Here is a 25,682-nt window from a genome sequence, read left to right as displayed (position 1 = left end):
TTAGTCTAATATAACAGCATGACGATTACCTTTATCTAGTGTGGGTTTCTACACTTTTTCTTGGATGCTGAATGCAATTTGTCCTCCTTTTGCTACAAGATAACATAATTCTGTACCAGTATTGCATGATAACCCTTTTTAAAATGTATTACCGTTGAATGAAAAATTGAAAAAATGAACTTTATTTTGATGCTGTAGCATCAAAGCAGAAATTGATTGTTTTTATCCTTTTTAAATTCTTTCCTGCAACTATTTCAGAGCTCCAAGGTGGTGGATTTAGCCTGGAATCCTGCAAGAGTATGGTCGCTCTCACCGATGTATCCTTTCTGACTCTTTAATTTTATTAGCATTATTTAATTTTTTGGTACTTACAATACATGCAATATTAAATGTCAACCAGCAATGATAGAAAAGAGTTATTAACGCAATAACACACTAAGATCATATGGATTGGATATAGACACTTCCAGGCGGACTGGGAAGGAATAGGTCGACTAAATGACTATGGCCCACAGGCCTTTCTCCCCACACCATGGCCCGGTTTCATAAAACTTGTTATCAATAAGAAGTTCCAATTATTGTTATAAGCTACTGAAATAGCTGCATTGGATTGGCTGTGAGCAAATTTGTCATAGAATTTTAGCATTTGTTATTGATAACAAGTTTTATGAAACAGGGGCCCTTGTCAAGGTAGAAGTATCTATCCGTGTAGTGTGGTGTATAACTTATAAATGTATTACATAGAAATTAACAGATGGGGGGATTTTAACTTGATAATTTTGTAGGGATAGGGTCGCATTCAGGTTTAGGGTTAGGCTTAGGGTTAGGTCTAGTGTTAAGTCCTGGTTTGAGCCTTTTGAGGTTAGGATGTTGGTTAGTGTAGAAATTTACTGTGGAGCATTAATTGCCAAAACATGCAAACCAAGGAATAATTACAATGCTGCATGATGAAGTGAACAGAGAAACAAATGTGTTATAATTGTTCTCTTTTCATTTTCTATCTTTTAGAAAGATTAGCTTCTTTTGCATCTGAGGATCTAATTTGTTAGCTCGTGTACTTCGATTATAAAGTCACAAGGGACAAGTCCATATCTGCATGTTGTCTAGTATTGTGTACTTGTTTATAAGGTGCAAAAAGCAAACTGGGTTTGTCATTCTTCATAAATATGTTTGAATAAATGAATGAATAAATATGACAATTCCTTAGCGTTTTCATTCAGGACGATCGTTCTGGCAAACTTGGATTTGAAGAGTTCAGAGAGCTGTGGCAGAACATCAGCGCGTGGAAGGTCTGTATCAAAAATACACTATCTATTCTATTTAACCCACTGACTTCTGCATTCTCTCACTCCAATAGGCTTGCTACATAAGTCACTCGGTTCCAACGTGCAACTAATAAGAGAAAGTCACTCGGTTCCAACGTGCAACTAGAATGTTATGCAGTTCTTGCCTGATAATCTCTAAATAATTGATGATTTCTCTTAACCAGCGCAGCTGAATATATTTTGTATAAAAGCTGCGCTATATAAATTTATTATTATTATTATTATTATTATTATTATTATAGAAGGGAAGTGAGATGCTATTTTTGAATAAAATTGATTATGGAAAACAGGCCTGTCCAATATATATGGGTTTTCTACCTTTCAAACAGAAATTGATTGTATTTGCTCTAAGTAACCCAAAGGTGATGTCATGTTTTGCATTTTTACAGGCTGTTTTCAAGAAGTATGACCAAGACAAGTCTGGCTCATTCAATGGCTACGAGATGAAGGGTGCTCTACGCTCACTTGGTAAGACATTGCCTCTTTCAAGTCAAATAACTTTACCAAACCTGGTCAAAATGCATTCATAAAAGAATTAGTCAAACAAGAACAGTGATTTTAACCCTTCGAGTGCCACATGCAGTTTATTTCACCTGAAGGCTGATATAGAAAGTTATTCGAGGGGTAATTACAAATAAGAACATTTTCGTCACTGGTTATGTTAGTTTTCAGTCCCTGCCTGATTTCAGGCTCTTCCATTTGTCTGTTAAGTGATTTTTCACGCTTCAAATGTACAGAACTTACAGTGCTATATTGTTTGGATGTACTTTAGAAATAATTTAGATGACCAACTGGTATCTTAAATAAGTTTTTTAAAGCTTATATAATTGAGATCATCTGGCCTCTACCAGGTGGATGCTGAAGGCCGGCCTGGAGAGGGGGGGGGGGGGGGGGGGGGCATAAGGGAAATTGAACATCCAACCCCTCAGTGTGGCTAAAAAGGATGCTAAACAATGAAGATGATGATGATGATGAGGATGATGATGAAGAATATGATGATGGTGATGGTGATGATGATGACGGTGGTAATGACGGTGGTGATGATGATGATGATGTTGGTGATGGTGATGATGGTGATGACGATGACGGTGGTGATGATGGTGGTGATGATGATGATGATGATGATGGTGATGGTGATGGTGATGATGATGATGATGATGATGATGACGGTGGTGATGATGGTGGTGATGATGATGATGATGATGATGGTGATGGTGATGGTGATGATGATGATGATGATGATGATGATGAATGATGATGGTGATAATGATGATGGTGAAGATGATGATGAAGAAGATGATGATAATGATGATGATGATGATGATGATGATGATGATGATGATGATGAGAATGGTGGTGATGGTGATGAGGACGGTGATGTTAATGATGATAAAGAAAGTGCTAGCTGTCTTTGATATCTTTATCATTTCTTCTTTTTTATTTCCTTTCTCTGACAGGATTCAAACTGAGCAATGAATCATTCAGCGCCCTGATTCTGCGCTATGCGGACAAGAAGGGTACCGTTTCATTCGACTCCTTCATTGCTGCTGCCATCAAGCTCAAGTACATGTTCAGTGAGTACAGTCTCTCCCATTTATCTTGAATTTTCCCTGAAGAATGGCTTTAAATAAATACATAAAACAGAGTTGCCAATCATTCCTATTTTAAAGGGATGATACATTTTATGACCTTGAGAGTTATGTTCCAAATCTAGATTCCTCAATTTTCTGAAATCTCCTGTGTAAAAATATGTAAAATACATTATAGTCCTGCTTTTGCCTTAAGAATCACTGCTTTTTAGACATGTAGAGTAAGGAATTATTGGGAGATCTTGGGGAATATATCCAGCTGTAAAAACTTATCTTTTCTGTGAAGTACAGTCCTTCAAATATCTTTGAACACCATTGAATGTGGATGGAATATTAATATCTGTCAGTGACAACTCCTGAAGATAAAACTTCACCTCTGAAGACTAAAGGGTGTTTTGGTCATCCCTTTAAATACACAAATAAACAATAGCATCTTCATTTATCTTCTTTGATATATTGAAATGTACATGTACAATATCACAAAACTACTAAGTAGATCTTAAAGTAATTTATATATGAATATAATGAATATATATATATATATATATATATATATATATATATAGTAATCTGTGTGGCAAAATCTTTGGTAGTTTTAAAACAGATTTTAAGAATTCAATTTTCAACAAAAATTAGTTAAATGTGGTGTCCTTGGCCACCAAGGCATGAGGCCAATCTTTTATTTTTAATGAATCATGTTATTTTTATTTTTGTTTTCTTCTATTCTATTTTTACTTCTAGCCTCCTTTGCAGCCAAGAGTCGTGGGGGCAATGCCTCGTTTGGATTAGATGAAGTAAGTTGTTATGGAAAAGTGGCAATCTAAAGTGCTAAATTTTGTTATCATATGATTTCTGTTGTAATTTAAAGGCAGGGTGTTTTACCAGAATCACTACCACTACTGTAATGTATCTTTACTTGCACCATCTTGCGGTGAAGGTGTACATAAAGCGATTCCCGGTTCCTGTACCCAAGCATCATCGTGTGCGCTTCATGCACTTGGTGATGCATTGTGGGATATGAGTGTTGACACATCAGGACATTGTGAGCAGCAGTATACAGTATACAGCAGTATAAATCTGGAGTAGTGTCAGTAAAATACCCTGCCTTAAAAACAGCCTAAAAAATTAGAAGATAAAAACATTTTTTTTTGAAAAGACATCATGCTAGATTTGATTTCTTGTTTGTATCATCTCAATTTGGATATTTAATGAAACATTTCAAGGTATTCAAAGGTTACAAATCTCTTGAAATGGTACAGATATTGTGTAATTATTAGAACCAGTAAATTGGCTTTCCATGATGTCTGGCATATTCTTATTTTTTCATTCTATAATATTAGCAGTTATTACTAGATAATACTCTCAAGGCATGTTCACATATGGCGTGGTAAACCGCTGTTAAAAAAAGCACCGGTTTTGCCATGTCATGTCTGAACGAGCTTTTACTTGTTAGTTCACTATAAGAGCAAGTGTGCATCGTGTCATACAGCAAATAGAGACAACGTCGTCAAGAATTGTTCTGGTTTGATGCCACCGAGATGAAATATCAATCGAGACTCATCAAGAATGGTGAAGAGGATGAAAATAGGGAGCATGTTGTAATGGACACAGAATATTCTTTTAGACATGCTACTCCTTTTCCAAAATGATAAATTGCTCTTGATATGACTGATTAGAATTGCACACTTTTGTCAAAATGTCTCTTTTTTTACATTAAATTGCCCTTAATAATATGTGTTTTCTACGTATCGATTATCGACTCATCAATTCTTTTTCAAAATGTCTCATTATTTCTTTGATTTGCTTGTTTTCTACAGTTCCTGACGATGAACATCTACTCTTAGATCCGATGGGGACCAGAGAGAGAGAGAGTGAGAGTGACAGAAATTACTACCAGGGTCAAAGGTCACGAAGGTCATTACAGGCCAGGTGATACCTCTCACAAAATCAGGAGATTATCATGTATTTTTTAAACTCAAAATAAAAATTTTGTATATCGATAGCGAATGTAATTCACATGTAAAATAATTATATCTGAAAAATCCAATTAGAATGATGTAGAGATCGAGTCTAGCTCAGCAGAGATAGAGAATGAATAGAAACAAATAGAAATATTTCAATATTTGTGTGTCTTATAACCTATTCTTGTAGGTTATTTTATTGGTATTATACAATTCAATTCCAGTTATTTCAAATACTCTGTACTAAAGGGCCATTTGAATGGCAGTATAAAATGCAATCTTGATTATTTCAAATGATTGATCAAACTTTTTGTATGAAATACATGTAGTATTGATATTTTTTCATAATATAGTTTAAAATAGAATCAATTTAGGATCTGCTCTCCTCAGTGTGATAATGTATTTGCATTAACAAATCACATCATGTTTAAGTGATATATTAGTTTCACTCTGTATTATTTTGCTTGGCATGAAATATGTCAGAAGTTTTAGAATTGAATATCACTTTATCTTACGCACTCTGTATAGCCATAATTTGACAGTGGAAGGTAATAGGTATGCTTGGGAATTGAAAGATATAATTGTTTATCGTAAGAGCATGAAAGTAGTGAGTATGTATTCAATGTTGTTACAGCGTGTACTTAAAAGTGCTTTTTGTGATAGAAGTTAAATAATAGTAAGTGCTTGTATATTTTGATTTTTTTTCTTTGGAGGACTGCATCAATATAGAGGGGGTCCTAATAGTATGCTAAAAAAAGATTTAATTTCACAGAGTGAAAAAACATATGAATTCATTGATCACTCTCCCATTTTCAAAAGCCATTTTTTTCCTTGTACCAAGAACTTCCAGTAGAAAAATATATATCAATGCCAGGGTAATTATTCTGAAAAACGCATAGAGACATATTTTCAATATATTTTCCATGTGTTATGAAACTGCAGGGTTAGATAACTATGACTGTTATTGTGAAAATGAGGGTTCTTTCAAACTGCAAATAATAAAAGAAAAACAGTACTTTGCTTGGGTTATAAGCAATGCCATTTGCCTTGATGTCACTCTGTTATTGTGCTGGGCGCATACTCATGAAAGGAAATCACAGAAAAGAATAGATTCTCAACAAATAAATTTGTTGAGAAATTATCTGATCAGTCAATCGAATTGAAATTTGCTGGAGTATAAACTTTATCATGCATTGAAATCTCTGCTTCAATCAAGTCTAATTATTCTCTCATTTTAATTTGTATATAATGAAAAGCTGGCTTGGAAAACAATCATGTAACTGTCACAGTCATGGATTATAATCAAAGTTGAAAGAATTTTGTTGGAGTGTTAAAGAATCATGTTCATAAATTTGAAAATTGAATAGATCTACAAGCATATTTTCACTTTGACAGTATGCACTGAAAACTTTTTACTACAACTGAATTATACATCAATTTATATATTTTTCAACAATAAGAATAGAAACTATATCAGGTCTCTTAGGTACCATGTTCTTTGTCTTATTAATCATGCCTTTTTAGATCTTACATATATATATGCAACCATCTTCCTCACTTACTGAATACGGAAATTCTTTCATGTTTGACAATCTATTTGTACCATGTAACAGTTTTAATGTTCTTTTTGTATCAAACAATTGTATTCATTGTATTTTCTTTGGTTTGAAATACATGTTGAGGGTGCACAAATGATTTGAGTAACATATATCGCAATACTTTCTCCACTTGGCGACACATTTTGTACTAGCACATAAGGTGCTCTTTTTCATGAACTTGCGGGGGAAACTGGTTTTAAAAATTGTTTTGAAATAACAAGAGTGGTTGAATCCTATTGGACTAAAGGTTTTTTTTTAACAAATAGATTGTTTAGTGTAGTTGGAAGTTAAAAGAAGTGGAAATATATAAAAAGTGGTAATATGGTCACTAATATTACAGTCTTATCATAGAGTTGTGTAAGTGCTTATCCGGGGTTGTGTGTGGTAAAAGGGTAGCATATTAATAAATTCAACTTATAAATTCATATATTGTTGCTTTTCTATTTTGTGCGTGAAAAAATAGACAATATGTAATTTTTTCCCAATATTAATTCCCCATTCATATCCAAGGGATATTGGGGGGGGGGGGGGGGGGGTGTGGATACTTTTTCATAATGCTCGATTAGAAATCTTAAAAGCCTCCGATCTAGCGGGACAAATATGAACACCACTAAGAAGGAGGGAGAGAGAGAGAGAGTGTGAGATATACAATTTTTTGTTATGGAAGAGATTATAAAATGGGAAGAAGAAAGTGGTTAGGTCCCAGTGATGATGATTATTGTTTTTCTTTGGGAAAGAGCCGAAACGAAGAAAGAAAGGTAAAAACAGAGAGAGTGAGAGAGAGTGTGTGTTGTGTGTCGGGGGGGGGGGGGGGTTATCAAAATGGAAGAGGGAGGGGGGAATAGGCCATTTTCGTAATGTTACCAAATTTAAGTGCCCAAGACAAATTATTCCATTCACCTGATAAGAGTAAGTGTATTTCAATAGAATGCAAACTGCATATATTAAGTGTAGCTAGGTAGGGTGAGCAATAATGTTTGTGGTCCTACCTGGCAACAACTAATGTATGCAGTTATAGGATTCTGTCTATTAAAATACTATTATTCTTATCACAGTGAATGAAATAGTTTGTAACGAGGCTCTTCACAAAGACGTATGCATTATATTTGGTTACATTACGAAAATAGCCTATTCCGTGTCAGATCACCTACTATACGTTAATTCCTACCCCCTTCAATTTAACCCATATTTGGCAAGTGGGGCACCATTCCACAAACATGTTGGCCAAACGACGGACATTAAGCCCCACTGTACTACTAGTAGCTACTTGCTCCCTCCATATAGAAAACTTCCCCAGTCGGTGCCTGTTGGTCCCCCATGATCCTCTTTTTCATATGTTAATTGAGAGCTGTCAGTGACCTCACTGGGTGGTCTAACTAGTGGGCCTACAGATGGCCTTTAAAACAAAAATTGAAATAGCCATACCTCTGTAACTACATGTACCTGAAGTGGGTCAATTTGTTAATATTATATAATATTAATTATACAAGCAATCTTAATATGCCATCGTTTTCCTTGTCCAATTACTACATACAGTTCAAAGACCTCTTGATCTTCGCCTTAGCCTTCGTCATGTTTCGAACCTGACATCTTCCGTCCACGTGATCATCGCTCTACCACCGTGCCAACACCAAACTAAATGCTAATTTTATTGGAGGAGCTCGCGCCTTTGAATGTTTTCTGAAACAGATATGGCGCCATACAAACGCTGTTCATCATCATCATCATCAAACTACCAGCCTACAGCTAGCTAGCTAGCTAGCTGCTCACTGAGATATACGTCACTGTGACGTAATAATACGACGCTTTCATTGGCCAGTGCATTGCGCTGCGTTCTGATTGGCTCAAAGTTTTCCATCAATGACGACACAATGGTTGGTAAGGACGCGCGTTGAATGGTCTCTTGGAACAACAAACAATGACGCGCGCTCTGTGTCCAGTTTTGATCTAGCTTCGGAGTGCACCTGTTGCTTCTTCCTACTCTTTCGAAACTTTCTTCATCGAATCCAATCGATTTGTTCTTCAGATTATCAGAAATACGTTTGTGATCAGGTAACTCAATCAGTCCAATCCAATCCAATCCAAGAGAATTAATGCCCCCTTTCATTCTTGCATTTATTTCGTCTAAATCAATGGAAAAAAAAAGTCTCCGCTATTACTTAGTAATATGCGTAAACGGATCTTATTTCTGTTATACGTTAGAAATAGTATTAAAAGGTATCTATGATAATGTTTGTTTGGCCTTTTTATAATAATCTAAATCAGTTTAAATTCAAAAGTTAGCGAATATTTTCAAGCTATCAAACTTTTATTGAAAAAAAACCTGCTACTTTTGCGGTAAGAATCAAAATATGAGAAAGTTTTGTAACTAAAATAGATTAAATAGATTAAAAATATTAACAAACCATACATCTTTAGAAAAGAAGTTAGCAATCATGTATTCATGGTAAATGAACAATAAAGTCCCTAATTCCGATACAAAATGAAATGTTAATCTCCTCATAGATCAATCTTAAGACCTCTGACAATGGCAGACATCGCTATCTGGATCGGTATGTCAGCTCAGAGAAAGCGGAGAGCTCAACGTATGGCAAATCGCTGTCTGTATCTGACCACGGCGACGACTTCCTTCAAGCCATTGTGATAGTCAAAGCTACGTCGAAAGTAATCCAGGGCAAGTCCACTCCAAAAATAACTTAATATCAATAGAAGCAGAACAATCAGACAAACCAATCAAAAAAAGTTTGAAGAATGTTATTATGAATTTTCAATGAAATAAAAAACGTTGAAAATCACAAGACAAATCGGCAGCTCATTCATGAGTCTGTGATGTCATTGCCTCACTATCCTCTTTTTTTTTTTTAAATATTAATAATATAAATTTTCATTTCCCCCTTTAGAATCTTATTTCCTCACACCAGCATCCAAGTCATATTGATAGTAATATGTTTTCATAATTTCCTTGTTAGTTATCTGATGTTACTCTAATTTATTATGCTCTGTTTCTCTTGTGTTTTCTGCTGCTATTAAAAGCAAACTATTTTTATGTGTGCTTAGCCTTTAAAATTCAATAAGACATTGTTCATCTCTCTCTATTCTTTTAAAACATCTCTTTAAAAAATTTCTCATATCGAAGAACCTACATAATATTTTTTTCTTCTCTTTACCTCTTCAGAGGGACTTTATTGTTCCATTTCAAAATACATATATATTATTTACAAAACAAGTAAAATGAAACGTGAATTATATACAAGATCAACATAATATCTTAAAATGATCATTTTAACATTTCTAATACTTTCTTAACTTCCTCAATATCGAAGTATTTTATATTTTCTTTGTATTTCAAATAACATTTTAATGATGAAATAAAATTATTTATTAACCTCTTTGGATTGGTTGGTACTTCTCCAAAGTTCCGCTTTACGTAGTCTTTGTATATAACCAGTTGAGCATAATTTATACAAAAATGAAGTAAAGTAAATTTTCTGTTATCTATTTTATATTCAATCAATAACATTTTCATATCAATTTCAATTTCTATTTTAAAAATCAAATATATAATTCTTGAGATAATTTTCCAGAAAACTCTTAATTTCTTGCAACGAAATATAAAATGTTCAATAGTTGTTTTTTTCACGACAAATTTCACATTCGTTAGACTGTACGATTTTCCATATAAAGAGATTGTCTTTAGATGGCAATATTCTATGAATTAATTTAAAATTATATTGTTTGATCTTATTGCCTCTTATTAAATTTGAACTGAAATACATCTTTCCAAACAAATGTTTCTGGTAGGCCTAAAATATTTTGCCAAAATTGGAAACCAATTTCTCTTTTTTCTTTTCTAGCATTAAAATATAATAACTTTTCGCCTTAGTAAATTCAACGTTTATAACATCTAAAGTTGTCTCAATGTACATTGTTTCATTGAGACTTGAAGCTTTGTTTAAACGTAAATTTTGTGACCAATATTTTGAGAATGCTTTTTTTAATTTTGACATTTTAAATAAAAACAACAGATTCTTTACATCAAAATGGTTATTGAATAGAGAGTTATCTATCCATGTACCTTGATTTATAACATGTTTGATTTGACAAATTCCCTTTTTTTTTTAATCCACGACGGGAAATACAGAGGTTTATTATCAATTAAAATATTACTATTATTCCAAAGTATTTCATTGGGAATATCTTTTACTTCAAATTTATTTACATATCGAATTTCTGACCATGTGCAAAGCAAATCCATATAAAACATTGGTAAATTTCTTTTTTTACAAATCATTTTCATTTGTTTAATATGACAATTATACTGTAAGCATAGCGGCATCCCGCCAACTCGTTCAGACCAAAATAAAAATAATGTCTTCCACATTGCATCATCTGCATTAAAAAACTTATATATCCAAGATAATCTAAGTGAATTAGCTTTCAAAATCAAATCAACCATACCAAGCCCCCCTTCTCTTTCTGACTTGATACAAACATTCCGTTTTTTACTTTTTCACGTTTAGAATTCCATATAAATGTATATATAGTCCTATGTAAAGCCTTGCATTTATGAATAGGCATTGAGACAGCTGTGCCTAAATAGACGAGCTGAGGAATTATCAAACATTTTATAATTATTATTTTTCCATAACAGGTCATTCGTCTCATTTTCCACGTCTTAAGAATATTATTGATTTTTTTAACTTTCCCCTCCCAATTCATACTGCTAACATATTTATCATTTTTACCAACGTAAACACCTAAATGTTTAATTGGTTCTTCTGTAAATTCAATATCATATTTTGTCGTATCTAATTCTTTCATTTTCATTACATTTGTTTTATTCCAATTAATCTTTGGGCCTGCAAAATATTCAAAGTCGTCTAACTCTTTTATAACATTATCTACTGATTCCATTGAATTAACAAATAATGTGGTATCATCTGCGAATTGTGTTATCTTTACTTCGCTAACCCTCTGAACTTCTATATCTTTAGTTGTAATATTTATCCCTCTTATTGTATTTTTTTCTCGAATTTTATTTGCTAATATTTCTGCCACTAATATAAATAACGAAGCTGATACTGGGCAGCCTTAGCGAACGCCCTTTTGAATATAAACAGTTTCAGATAGCCACCCATGCTGTGACACCCTACCATGGGAATTTGTGTATAAAGCTTTAATCCATCCTATAAAGGAAACCTTGAAATTCTTACGTTTCAATGTCTCAATAAGAAATGATGTAATTGCCTCACTATCCTCTAATTTTTTTCTTTATATTAATAATATAAATTTTCCGTTTCCCTCCTTAGAATCTTATTTCCTCACACCAGCATCCAAGTTATATTGATAGTAACATGTTTTTGTGTGGGTGTACTAATATAGAGTAATTTTTTCAGTTAAATCATGAAAAATGTGAATTTTGATAAACTGTTTATATAAAAATCAATAATTATGAATATATAATATTCAGAAAATAGTATCAATTCTTCAAAGCTCATGAAAGATTTTTTGAGTTGTCATTCACGCTTTATGATACAAATCATATAACGTGGGCAAAGGCATGGGGAAATCAAGTTTTTTGAGGATAAAAAGGGAAATTAAAGGGATCAAAAATAAAAAAGCGATTGATTAATTATTGTTCCATAGTTTTTCATACTTTTTAAAATTTTCATAATTTCCTTGTTAGTTATCTGATGTTACTTTAATTTGTTTTGCTCTGTTTCTCTTGTTTTTTCTGCAGCTATTAAAAGCAAACTATTTGTATGTATGCTTAGCCTTTAATGGCAACCCATAATGAAATACTGCTATCAAAGTAACTTACTACTCTTTTTATGCAATGGAAATGCCATAGTAGCTTACCATTAATTCGCCAGCCAATTATGGTAACTACTATAGTTTCAATCATAGTAAGAAAACGTTTTATGCAACGGGGCCATGGTTTTTAGTACTTATACTTGCCTTATCTCTCTTGCATGATAATAAGAAAGTAGGAAGAGGCTGATGAGAGAAGAAATAGTATTTAAACAAGTGAGCATGAGAGAAAAAGAAACGAAAGGAGAGAGAGAGAAATACAAACACACATACAGAGAGAGGGGGAGAGGTGAGGGGACGAAAATCACCTTTGTAACTTGTTTTAATAGTAGTTTGTTTGTTAGAAAAAGAAGGAAAAAATGGTTCGAAAAATATATCTAAAATAATTTAAACTAGACATTGATTTGTTATTCATCATCATAATTATACATTAATTGAAACCTTTAAATAATCTCTCTCTCCTTTTCTCTCCCTCTCTTTTCCTTATCTCTCTTTATCTATCTAAATAAATAAATGAATGTGAATGAGATGTCACTTATTATTTACAGTTACTGAAAGAAATCCTCCCTCTTTCGCTAAGACGATTAGCATATTCATTAATTATTGTAAGGCCTACGTTTCAATGTGTCTTCAACCAGCGAAATTCAAGCTCATGCCTAATCATTACTTCTTGCAAATGATTGCTCATGAATATGCATGAGTTTCAGAAGAGGTGGGACATGTTTCAGTAACTGTGAAACATATGTGATATATAAATTACATAAACTGAAGTCCGATAGCACTAAAAATAAGTTGAAAGAAGTGACGCTCTTAATCTTCACCGAAGAAATAGATAATCACTTTTCAATTCAGCAATCCAATCTTCTCGACAGCAAAGAGAAGTGAAGTGGGTAAGCCTGAAGGCCGATTATCCATGCTGTCTAGGATTGGGTGCCACTCTAGATCTTCACCGAGGATCTGGGATTGAACTGTAGAGTCATCTCCACTCGACTCCAAATCAGCGATAGCAAATAGCTGGTAGGGCCAGGGAGGGATGGTTCAAGATTGAGGAGCGCCATTTAAACACCTTCATAAGGCACATCGTTTGAAAAGAAATATAACTTTTATATATTGTGTATCACAATTTGAATTGAATAAGGAAAGAGCATTCCATACAATGGAATATTTATATCGAAGTTTTAGTATGTCAGTATGTCAAACTTCTCCCAGTGTCGATTTTTATATATATTTTACATTATCATTTTTTTTTAACAGTTAGTAAAATAGGTTACCTCTTAATACTTAAATCGCATGCATATTCATCAGAATCTATTTAAATATATTCTATCATTATCTTTTTTGCATGATGATTGCGCATGACCACTAGGTACAGTCATGTTAATACATGCTAATGAATAATTGCCGATTGCAAGAGGTAGGAACTTGTACAAACTGTGAAACTTAAATGATATTTTAACCATATAAGACCTGAAATTCTCCAATGGGAGGGAGGGTTGGCCACCACCCACTTTCCACCCGCTTTTGGCAAGGCGAACGGCGCTTTCCACCCGCTTTTGGCAAGGCGAACGGCGCTTTCCACCCGCTTTTGGCAAGGCGAACGGCGCTTTCCACCCGCTTTTGGCAAGGCGAACGGCGCTTTCCACCCGCTTTTGGCAAGGCGAACGGCGCTTTCCACCCGCTTTTGGCAAGGCGAACGGCGCTTTCCACCCGCTTTTGGCAAGGCGAACGGCGCTTTCCACCCGCTTTTGGCAAGGCGAACGGCGCTTTCCACCCGCTTTTGGCAAGGCGAACGGCGCTTTCCACCCGCTTTTGGCAAGGCGAACGGCGCTTTCCACCCGCTTTTGGCAAGGCGAACGGCGCTTTCCACCCGCTTTTGGCAAGGCGAACGGCGCTTTCCACCCGCTTTTGGCAAGGCGAACGGCGCTTTCCTCCCGCTTTTGGCAAGGCGAACGGCGCTTTCCTCCCGCTTTTGGCAAGGCGAACGGCGCTTTCCTCCCGCTTTTGGCAAGGCGAACGGCGCTTTCCACCCGCTTTTGGCAAGGCGAACGGCGCTTTCCACCCGCTTTTGGCATGGCGAACGGCGCTTTCCACCCGCTTTTGGCAAGGCGAACGGCGCTTTCCACCCGCTTTTGGCAAGGCGAACGGCGCTTTCCACCCGCTTTTGGCATGGCGAACGGCGCTTTCCACCCGCTTTTGGCAAGGCGAACGGCGCTTTCCACTCGATTTTGTTTTTAGATGAATTAAAACAAAGTGTAAATTGTCAACTTGTTAAAAGCAAACAATTCATCTAATTCATCATTTACACTTTGTTTAGAATGACTATATCAAAATAGTATGTTTGTATACATGTAATCTTCTTCATATTTCAAACATGATAAGGAGCTATCAATGAAAATGTACGTTTGGATTACTTTTCAAATCATTTCTGCGACAGCATAGATGTCGTTCCTCATCAAGGTTCAGTGAAGATCAAAGGTTCCGGCTGTTTGCTGGAGTAGCATGGGATCCGAGATGGAACCATCAACCTTCAATCCTCAATTTCCTATCTTCATCCTCAATGAAGACTCAATATGAGGTTTAATGTTTTAAATCTTTCATGGAATAACTTCAATCTATAGTATAGATATCACATTTGTTTCACAGTTACTAAAAAATATCCCACCTCTTCTCAAACTTCATGCATATTCATTAGCAAGTATTTGCAAGAAGTGATGATTATACATGAGCTTAAATGCCTCGTGATAGTAAGTTCTTTTCAGTAACTTAATGATTATGCATGAATCAGAAGAGGTGAGAATTTTGATTAACCGTGTAACTTAAATGATATCTTAACTATAAATAACCTCAAATAGCCATCTTCCTGGGCGGAAATATCTTTCCACGTTAGGTCTCTTTGTTTCAAAGGGTAATAAAACTTTAATTGTTCGAATTGTGTTAATGGAGAAAGGATTCCCATTTAAATTATCGTATCTTTAGCCTAAGTATTTTATAAGACAGTATTAAACATCTGTTATATAAACATTGCGTGTTTGCGCATGTGTAATTAATTTGGATTGATTCAGATGATTATTCATCAGATATAATTACTTTTGTCTTCTAGTCCCAACCTTTTACACCATGCTAAAGACGTGACTTAGTTTCAAATCCACTAAACCCGACTTTAGTCAGTTTGTTGTTGGACGAGGAGACATGACAGCGAACTGATATGTCGTACTACAGGCTATCCAGAGTATAAATATTCAGAAAATTTAGGATTATTATAGCTTAGATATCATTTTTGTTTCACAGTTACTAAAACGTCCTAACATGCCTCACCTTTCCTGGTCGAGCATCTTGCATATTCATGAGAATCTATTTTAATATTGTATGTCATTGGTTGTTGCTAGTGAGTGAGGTACATACAAATACTTGCTAATGAATATGCATGCTATTTGAGCATATTTGAGCATACTTCCTCATCACCACTGTTCATACGTATTTTTGCATATACATAATATATCCGCAGATATTTGCATATCAATAAGTTCTATTCTCTGAAACTAAACCTTAAAAACCTCCCACATCTATCTCTCTCTCTCTCTCTCCCTCTTTCCCTCTCTTTCTCTCTCTTGCTTTCAATATCTTGAAATAGAAGGTCGCCATTTAACTTCGTCTGCTCTGAATTTAATTACCATGCCTCTCGTTCTGTAATTTGAATCACATCAAATTTATGACTATGGTTTTCTCTTGATTTTTCTCTTGTTCGAAAACTCATATCCCTCTCACACAGGCTTTAGTGACGCAGTTCTTTTTTAAAAGTACATACATATTCATGGCGGGTACATGTATATCCTATAGGTAAAATGAAGACATCCCAACCTTGAAAATTGTTGTAGTAAAATTTAAATGCATAGGTTGTCGTACTTTCTTCTGGTTATATTATGTTCTAGGGGAAAAAACGTCGAAGGATTAACTCGAAAGGTTATACAAAACAATTCTCTCTGCTTTATTATTGCACATCGCTTCTTTTTATTACACAATAATACACTTGGATATGAAACACTCATGCAAACTTGGATAAAAACACACGTTTTCATCCAGTATAGAAATATAAATCATGTACATTCGTATGAAGAAACTTGTCACATGACCTTTTAGGATTGAACTTTTGCTCCTAAGTCGACTACTTTACAGGTTGTCAAAGAAAAAAAGAATTCTCATTAATATCAAGATTTGGGTGTCACAAAATGGGTGAGAGCAAATTTTTCTAAGGATTTTTAGTATTTGTTACTTATAATTTAAGATTTATGAAACAGGACCAAGTTCAGACACAGCACATGTACAGATCTTTTAAACATGGATATTTCCCCCCTTTGTACATTTTAGAATAATCACCGCCATAAATACCCTTTATGTGCCCTCTTGAAAAAGAATACTTTCACTTGTGTATCATAATAATGTAACGTCGGTGCATAATGAACAATCATTACAGAACTTTAATGAACACGTATCCACCATTCGTCTCGATGGGACAAATTACCTTTATCTGCCCGTGCGCAGATAGTAGCTCCGAATTGGCTTATTAAGTAGATTTTTGCACCAAATTTATTCTGATTTACTGGTTGCTGTTAGCTTCTAGCATAAAATGGAAGGAAGTGGGCTATAATTTCAAGAAATTAATCTTAACTTCCATAAATATGAAACATAGTTTGAGAATTCCAAGAAGTTTGTAATCATCATTTTGGTCTTTTAGGATTTAAAAAAATAACATATTTTATTTTTATTTCTTCAAATCTTGTCAAAAATAGAAAGAAAGAAATTTCCAACTTTGAATAATCAATTCTCATTACAAAGTAAATATGAACATGCGATATCATCACATTTTTTCAGTTTGATCTCATCATATGAAATATTTTCTAAGAATGCCTGCTTTGAACGGTTCTGGTAAATGAAATGTCAAAAGTATAGAGTATTTTCTAAATCATGTAAAATTATGAAATTTGAATGCACAACATAATTACAAATAATAATAATAATAATAATAATAATGGATTCTTATATAGCGCACGTATCGACCTTGCAAGATCCTCAAGGCGCTCCAACATTACCCGGCTATGCTACACATTAATTTCTACATTATAAAAAAGATATTGGATGTACATGTACACACGAAATAAGTTTCAACTTAGAATACGTTTCAATTTAACATTCTCAAGCATCTACAGCTTTAATGTATAAGTACACAACCTATACTTTAGTTTGTTGAGAGACAGAAGGGCGTGCAGCGAGGCTGTACACAGGAATTAACACCCTTCTGGCTTTCAACAGACGAATATATAATGTTGGAAAAAGCGACTTCTTTTATCTATTTTTACAGAGAATTAATCTTAGATGACATGACGTAATATTACATGTATATAATGAAGCCGGATGGCTCTGTTTTATAGGAATATTAAATAAGGATTGTGTAATCTGTCAGTCTGATCTCATATCCGTAAATATAACTATTTAATGTTTAATCCAGACTGCCATCATAACCTAAATATTTTACAGGTCGGAAAGTACAAGTACTATAGAATGATATTCACAGAGCATTTTCAGTTTTGTAAAAACGATATTATGAAAATTGCAATACAAATCAAGAAATTAACGATATGATACGTAAATTAATATGACAGTTTTGTTTCCTATTAACAATTCATCAAAATCTATACAAAATATTGAATGTTACATAGACCCAAGGTAAAAATTGTTAATGTGTTATGCTACGGTCACAAAGGTTCGTACCAATCTCCCTGTTTTTCCATTGTCTTCCCGAATTTCCATTGTCTGAAAATCGTTCGTACGGCGTTCGTAGCAGTTCGTAATGGCATTTGTGACCGAGGTTTAAGGTAATAACTACTGATTACATTCTAGAGATATGTTACTATTATAACAAGGGCTATGTAGTCTTGAAGTATGATCTTGGTTGCCTGTTAGCTAGAACTCCTGAAGAACTTGTGATGCAAAAGTCCTCAAGGATGTAGATATCTATAATGCAGATTGTGCAGGGAAGGCCTAAAGACCAGTCTCAGGTTAGGGCTTTTAATGTCTCAGTTCTGGTCCCTGCTCTGAAGCTTAAAAGTGTCTTCTCGTCTTCTTGTCGTAAATTAGCTCATCATCTCGTCGGAACTTATAAGTTTCCATACCTCCGAGACCTACATCTACATGTACATGATAGTGAGCAACAGTTTTCCTCCTGGTTTCAGCCGAGGACGTCATGTCTAAACTACACCACATGGATTGTAATGATACCAACGGCCACTGGGATGTATTGATGTTTTTGCTATTCCTGATGAATTATGGAGCAGTGCTGCGACCAGACCCGTCTCAGTCTATGACTTAACATGTCTCTGTCTTCGCTTCTACATCGACTCTTAAAACTGGTGATGCATGCTTAGCATCGTGTATAACCCGCACACCCTATTTCTGACATTTACAAATAGATATCATCAACAACAAAAATCATCCTGGTTTGGGTTTCACTACCTCAAGTCTAAAATACACCACTTGCAAGTTAATGCCTTAGACTTCTAGGATGAACATACTAATGTTCTCATCCACGAAGTGTATAGTGCAGAGGGCGCGGTCAAGTGAATGTGAACCAACAGTTCTTTCTCCTGGTCTTGGCCTCCTCCATATGAAGCTGAATCTATCTACATCAATGGTATCATGATGCCCTATGTCTTTAGGATGTATACTCTTATAAGCTGTTCAATCTTTGCTGTCTTCATGTCCGACATCGGCTTTACAAGTGACATGGTCACTGATTTGTACAATCCAGCCTGAGAGAGAAAGGAAGCAAAAAAAGAAAGAAGAAGACTTCTATTGTATTGCTTATAGCAAAGCTCCGGAGGCCATAATTCCTGACATCCCCACCCCAACCCGAAAAAAAGACATTAATTTCAGGGTCATATTTAAGTCATATAATGTAATGTGTCACTAATTCAACTGGGTCCTGTTTCATAAAACTTGTTATCAATAACAAATGGTAAATTTCTATGACAAATTAGCTCTCAGCCAATCAGATGCGACGATTTCAGAAGCTTATAACAGTTATTGTAGCTTGTTGTTAAAACAAATTTTATTAAACAGGACCCTGGGTTCGTCTGTCCAAATCTTTTCCACACTCGCCAAGATTATCTTTCTCAAATACATTCCACTGATTCCAAAATCCCTGCATTTCGAGAATCTCTGAAAGGAGCTTCCAATTTAAACCAGTTACACTTCTGAAGCCAATAAAATTATATATAGTGAGACCCAGAAAAAACGAAACCGAGAATTATCGATGTTTTATCATAACTTGGTCATATTTATAATTACTAAATGACACATATTTGGAAAGCTGAGAAGAAACCAAAAAGTCATTTGGCAGACGGTATCTGAATTTCAAAGAAAAAAAATATTTCTAGAAAGTTGAGTTCCTGCCTTTTTATATGACACATCAATCAGGAAAATTGAGCAAGGAATGACAAAGTTCTGGTTGTTTAAAATAGTGCTTGCATTTCCATAAATTTCCAGAATTGACAAAAGACTTAACTCCGTTTTGTTGACAATCAGCCATGTATGAAGTCTTTCGTCTACGGCTGATTGTCAACGAAACGGAGTTATGTCTTTTGTTAATTCCGTTTGTTGCTACGGAAGGCAGCCAGTGAAAACGAATTCGTTTAATAAAATCATGGAAATGCAAGCAAAAAATATTGTAAAATTCGAAAATCGCCACTTTTGGGCAAAAATGCCAAAAAATGAAACTTTTCAATCTTTTTTGTTTCCTCATCATGGAAGTCCCAAATTGCCCTCGGAAGTGTATTGATACCCAACTGTTTACCAAAAAGGGCGTTAGGGAAAATTTGGGGAAAATTCAAAAATCGCCACTTTTGGCAAATATGGCAAGGGGTTAGTTCATAATTTTTGCCAAAAATGAAAATTTTCAATCTTCTTTTTTTCCTCATCATGAAAGTCCCAAATAGCCATCAGAATTATTATAACTCCCGTTTGTCACCAAAAGGGCGTTAGGGTAAATTTGGGGAAAATTCAAAAATCGCCACTTTTTGGCAAATATGGCAAGGGGTTAGTTCATCCTTTTTGCCAAAAATGAAAATTTTCAATCTTTTTTGTTTCGTCATGGAAGTCCCAAATTGCCCTCCGAAGTGTATTGATCCCCATTTCTTTACCAAAAAGGGCGTTATAGCAAATGTGGAGAAAATTCATGTAGTGACTTGCCTTATGTTTCCAAAGGGTATTTTAGGATCACCCTCGCCTGCTTCGTAAGGGTTAATTTCTGTGTGAGGTTTCCTGTCTTTTTCCTTTCAGTGGTAACTTGACATCAACATACATTTCCGTTTGGATTTAATCATTTACAATGATAATACAACAGTTTTCCTCATCATGAAAGCCCCAAATTGCCATCAGAAGTATTGATCCCCATTTGTTTGGCAAAAAGGGCGTTAGGGCAAATTTGGCGAAGCTAGGCTTAACTTTAGAATACCCCACCAATAGGGTTAATGTACATAGACGTCGAAGACCTAGGGTTAGAGTTAAGGTTATGGTTAGTGTTAGGGTCTTCAAATTTAGCTTCATTGGTGAAGCGTTTGGTACCCTACGAACGTCTGGTCATTTTTTGTTGTGGGGTATTCTAAAATTGCTCCCGAAGCTATTTTTTTTCTCAAACTAATACTGTAGTAATATCATTCTTATCTTACCTTGCACTACTATACGCACGAATAACAACAATCTGTAACTGCTAGCTAGTCTGCTACACCTCTGGGGGCCGTTACTCGTATCAGTCCAATTATTTGGAAACGCAGGCCTACGACTGTTTTATAGAATTAACACGCGTTTCTATGGGATGTAACAGCCCCCTGGACATCAAGGCATTTCCATCGGGCGTGTCGTCTTATGTCTCCAACATCTCTCTCTCTCTCTCTCTCTCTCTCTCTACATATCTACATAATAGGCCTTTTTCGCAAAGCAACCAAATTTCTGCATATGCCTTTGTGAAGCGCCTCGATTCGATTTCTTTCATGCACCTGTTACGATTAAATCTCAAAAGTCAGAATTCAAACTGCATACATTAGTTGTTGCTAGGTAGGACAAACTTTATGGCTTGTTCTACCTACACAAATTAATATATGCATTTTGCATTCTGATTATTGAAATACAACTATTCGTATCAGGTGAATGAAATAATTCGTATCGAGGCGCTTCACAAAGGCATATGCATAAATTTGGTTAAATTACGAAAATTGCCCATCAGAGTTACCGACTATTTTTTTTTTATCTGTAACAGGACTGTGTAGCTGTAGTGACTTCCTTTTCAGTGACAGGCGTCAATCAATCAAAGTAGTGGAAAGTAGTAAAATATGCGCAATATGCAAACTAGCTATTGCCATGTTAGAAAATTCATTATTTGCCCTATAGATTTTCATCTTAGTACTAAATTTTAAAGGGTTGTAGTGCTAAAAGTAATGTTTTTTTTAGGTCTGTGAAAGCAATGGCAACATTTTCAGATCACTATGATGACTATAATTGGCTCTGTCAGGGATTTGTTTTCGTTGTCAGAATAAATCATTGTCAAAAATCATTTTATAAATTGGGATAAAAAATATTATTCCACCATTATGACCAACAGTGTATATAACTGTGTAACATATTTTGGGAGGATAAAATAAAAAGAAGTGCGATCTTGCATCCATTGCCCATATAACAGGCCAGGGCCCCGTCTTACAAAGAGTTACGATTAATCCAAATCGATCGCAAGTTTGCAGTCTCCTATCTCTTTTGTACATAGTTGCGATTGATATCAACTTTTTGTAAGACGGGGCCCAGATCACCAGGGGTGGACACAGGCGCGGATCCAGGATTTCTTAGGGGAGGGGGGGGGGGGGGGGTGTAAGCGGACATAGTGAGCACAATTTTTTTTTTTGGTCCTCGAAAATTTTAAAATTTGCACCCCCCCCCCCTTGAGCGCCAGGGGGGGGGGGGGGGGCAACCCCCCAAAAAGGTAAAAATCGCGTGATTTTGCATGATTTTTTTCTCTGGATCCGCCACTGGGTGGACAATTTCTTGCCAGACCTGCGCAGTACGTTTCACAGTCTTCTTAAACAGATCATGGACCTAGGCAGTTCAAGTATCTGGTGCAGTGACTACTGATAATGTGGATCTTTCTTGAGACTAACTTCAATTGGCGGCTTTAAAGGCATCGTTTAAAAATGTTAAATCTGATATACACGGCCCTACATGTTATCAGTGTCTGTGATATGGTGTAATATTGAAGCCCTAAAAAAATTGCGCTTAAAAATAATCAGGAAGTGCCTCAAAAAAGTAAAAAACCTTTGAGTGACCGGTTTTACCCTACTCGTTTTCCCCAATGGACTGTAGTGTTATGAAACCCACACGCAAACGCGAAAAAATTGGTTTCGATTTCCAATCATAAATATCTTGATAATCAGACAGGCGATCGGCTTGTAAAAGTCATGGGATTCCTGACTGACCTTAAGGTTTATAATTATCATTGCAGCATGAGCTAAATCCAGGATTTTGTTTAGAATCTGACACAAAGTTACTGGATCTCTTTAATTGTATTTGTACTTTAAATAGTTAGATAGAACATTTTGGGGGCATTAAAATGATGTGCGGTATGTGAGGGGAAAAAGAGAGAGGATTAAAGGGACAGCTGAAGTACAAAGCATATTGTAGTCTTATTTTGCAGACACTGTTACGCACAACCAACCTGCGCACAACGATTGAGGAATCATGCCTGTATACTAGTAGGTTGCGGAGAGGGCGCTCTCTGCATGAAGTTATTAGTGGACACTAGAAGCTATCAGAGCCATACAGTATATACACAGAGTGTGGCCAACCCAGTTCGAGTTGGACACAATATGGCGACTACTGCTCTCTTGGGCAAGAATAAAACAAAATAATATACGCCATGTTGTGACTCAGTGAAACCAAGTTGGCCAAACTCTATGTATAGATGGCTATGAAAGCTATAAAATGGCATCGTTTTCCCTCTATCAGCCTGCAAAATAAAACTGCCTTCCAAAACCCCATGCAAAGGTAGCAATAAATTATGATCAATCATATTTGTCAACACAAAAGCTTAGCTTTCTTATGGGTCCTGTCAATGTATTTTTGTATGTATTCATTATGTAATTATCATGTTTTGAATGGAAAAAATAAAACTGAATTAAATCTTAAACTATTGCCACCATAACCATCAAAAGAACAGAAAAGTACAAATATGAGTTTTTACTACGGAGAATTTTGGGATTCTTTTATTGATTTCAAGAATATAACACACATTATAGATATTCCTTTTCACGTTCCCCTGAAATTTGAAGAAAATAAACTTTTTTTTAAAACAGACAGGGAAAAACAAACGTAATACCTAGTGTATTGGAAATATCTAATGTTTTTTCGTTTGTTGTTGTTGTTGTTGTTGACAGTAGTGGTTTTGGTTGTTGTACTTGTTTGTACATCTGTTTCTGTTTGGATGCCTGGAAGCCACTATCGCCAGGCCATTAATATTAAAATCATTATCAAAAATGACAACGAATTTGTAACTTCAGTATTCAAACAACCAATCGGGGGTGCTCTCACTTATTCGTTAGACAAATAAAAGTGTACGCGTTTAACCATCAAGGGTAAATGTGCTTATGATCTAAGTTTTTACACATTTTGTTCAAGGCTAGCCGATATCTCAACTATTAAAAAACAAAAGATGAGTAGTTCATATTGAATGAATATGTTGGATTGAACTACAGGTGTACCTGCAGCTTATACACTGTCGCTCATAAAGGTGGAATATTTTTGTTTTACCCCAATTTACGGAATTATTTTAAAAATAATTTAAACATAATAGATCTATATAAAAGTATACATTCTCAGATTTTATTGAATAATAATATGCAAATGTGTGTTTTGCGTGACTGCTAAAGCATGTGTATGCTTCTATGCTTATTAATTAGGGGACCTACGCCCTTAAGTCATAAATGACAGTAATGAGGATTAATGCCCCACAAAAGGGCACTTATATGGCACATCGACACGGTTTTGATCCTGGGGCCTCACAGTTACGAGGCCAGTGCTTTGTCAATGAACCATGACTGTACGCAGCGGGGGCTAGGGTAGGGGGCAGTTTCCATAAATAAAAAATACCACAGAAAATGCAATAATTTTTCAATAATTTATTGCATTTTACCCCGGTTCCCAACATAAAGAAATCCTCTGTGTGCCCATACCTTGAGCCAAAATGCATGGCCATCCAGAGGATTTCTTTATGTTGGGGACCGGGGTAAAATGCAATAAATTATTGAAAATTTATTGCATTTTCTGTGTTTTTTTTTTATTTATGGAAACTGCCCCCTACCCTAGCCCCCGCTGCGTACAGTCATGGTTCAGTGACAAAGCAATGGCCTCGTAACTGTAAGGCCCCAGGATCAAAACCGTGTCGATGTGCTATATTAGTGCCCTTTTGTGGGGCATTAATCCTCATTACTGTCATTTATGCCTTAAGGACGTAGGTCCCCTATTTGATAAGCATAGTAGCATACACATGCTTTAGCAGTCACGCAAAACACACATTGTCAAATTATTATTCGATAAAATCTGATAATGTATACTATTATCTAGATCTGTTATTTTTAAATTATTTTTAAAATAATTCCGTAAATTGGGGTAAAACAAAAATATTCCACCTTTATGAGCGACAGTGTACTAGTTGATAGTGGAGCAAACTTCCTACCTCTTCTTCATCATGAAGACCTCGAGTCGATACATTATATGCACTAAATTGTACGATTACAATCATCATAATGCAAAATGATCTTACCACCTCGCTTGCCCCCCCCCCCATCACACATACCCGGCTAGTTCCGCTATTATGCTGCGAGAATCGATAGTATACAAATATACACTGCCTTAAAGATACTATGTCCCATTTGCAGGCCAAAAAAATGAAAAAGTTAAATTCCAACTGCATTTGAAAGGTAATACTAATTTAGAACTTCCCTAAAAAAGTTGGGGCTTGAAAATGTCTTCAAGTTGGAAAATAACGACTATTAGTTGTCAAATCGACTTTAGGGCTATAGATCCCAAAAGTAATAGTCTTGCTTTTCAGACGATTGTACCGAATGGTCATACGTTTTATGCTGCGCAAAGATTCAATCAATTTAATCTTGGCCATCACAAGAAGTGGGTTATTGATGTAGACAAATGCTCATGTACCCTTTACAACTCTTTTCATGTATGTTATTACCAAAGAAGAAAAAAAGCCAGTCACTCACTCAATAGTGTCTGACAGTGAAGTCTAGCAAGTAAACGGGTTTCCTTGCATAATTTGAATATGAGGACACTGCTAATGTTTAAATTTCACAA

General features: G+C 35.4%; 1 protein-coding gene across 2 annotated transcripts in view; it reads left to right on the top strand.

Annotated features, from left to right (window-relative positions):
* The window catches only part of LOC105442747 (calpain-9-like), a 58,013-nt gene extending 51,115 nt beyond the window's left edge, over positions 1-6,898 (top strand). For both annotated transcript variants that reach the window (XM_030999269.1, XM_030999268.1), the window contains 6 exons: positions 259-317; positions 1,221-1,289; positions 1,715-1,793; positions 2,783-2,899; positions 3,656-3,708; positions 4,732-6,898. In XM_030999269.1, the coding sequence (XP_030855129.1) occupies positions 259-317; positions 1,221-1,289; positions 1,715-1,793; positions 2,783-2,899; positions 3,656-3,708; positions 4,732-4,758 (404 nt within the window). In that variant the 3' untranslated portion in view covers positions 4,759-6,898. The remainder of the gene's footprint in view (positions 1-258; positions 318-1,220; positions 1,290-1,714; positions 1,794-2,782; positions 2,900-3,655; positions 3,709-4,731) is intronic.
* Positions 6,899-25,682: the final 18,784 nt, after the last annotated feature.

The sequence above is a fragment of the Strongylocentrotus purpuratus genome, unplaced genomic scaffold (assembly GCF_000002235.5).
Source record: "Strongylocentrotus purpuratus isolate Spur 01 unplaced genomic scaffold, Spur_5.0 spur5_scaffold_5, whole genome shotgun sequence".
Lineage (NCBI taxonomy): Eukaryota > Metazoa > Echinodermata > Echinoidea > Camarodonta > Strongylocentrotidae > Strongylocentrotus > Strongylocentrotus purpuratus.
Note: the sequence above shows the minus strand (reverse complement) of the source record. Positions and strands in the feature narration are given on the sequence as shown.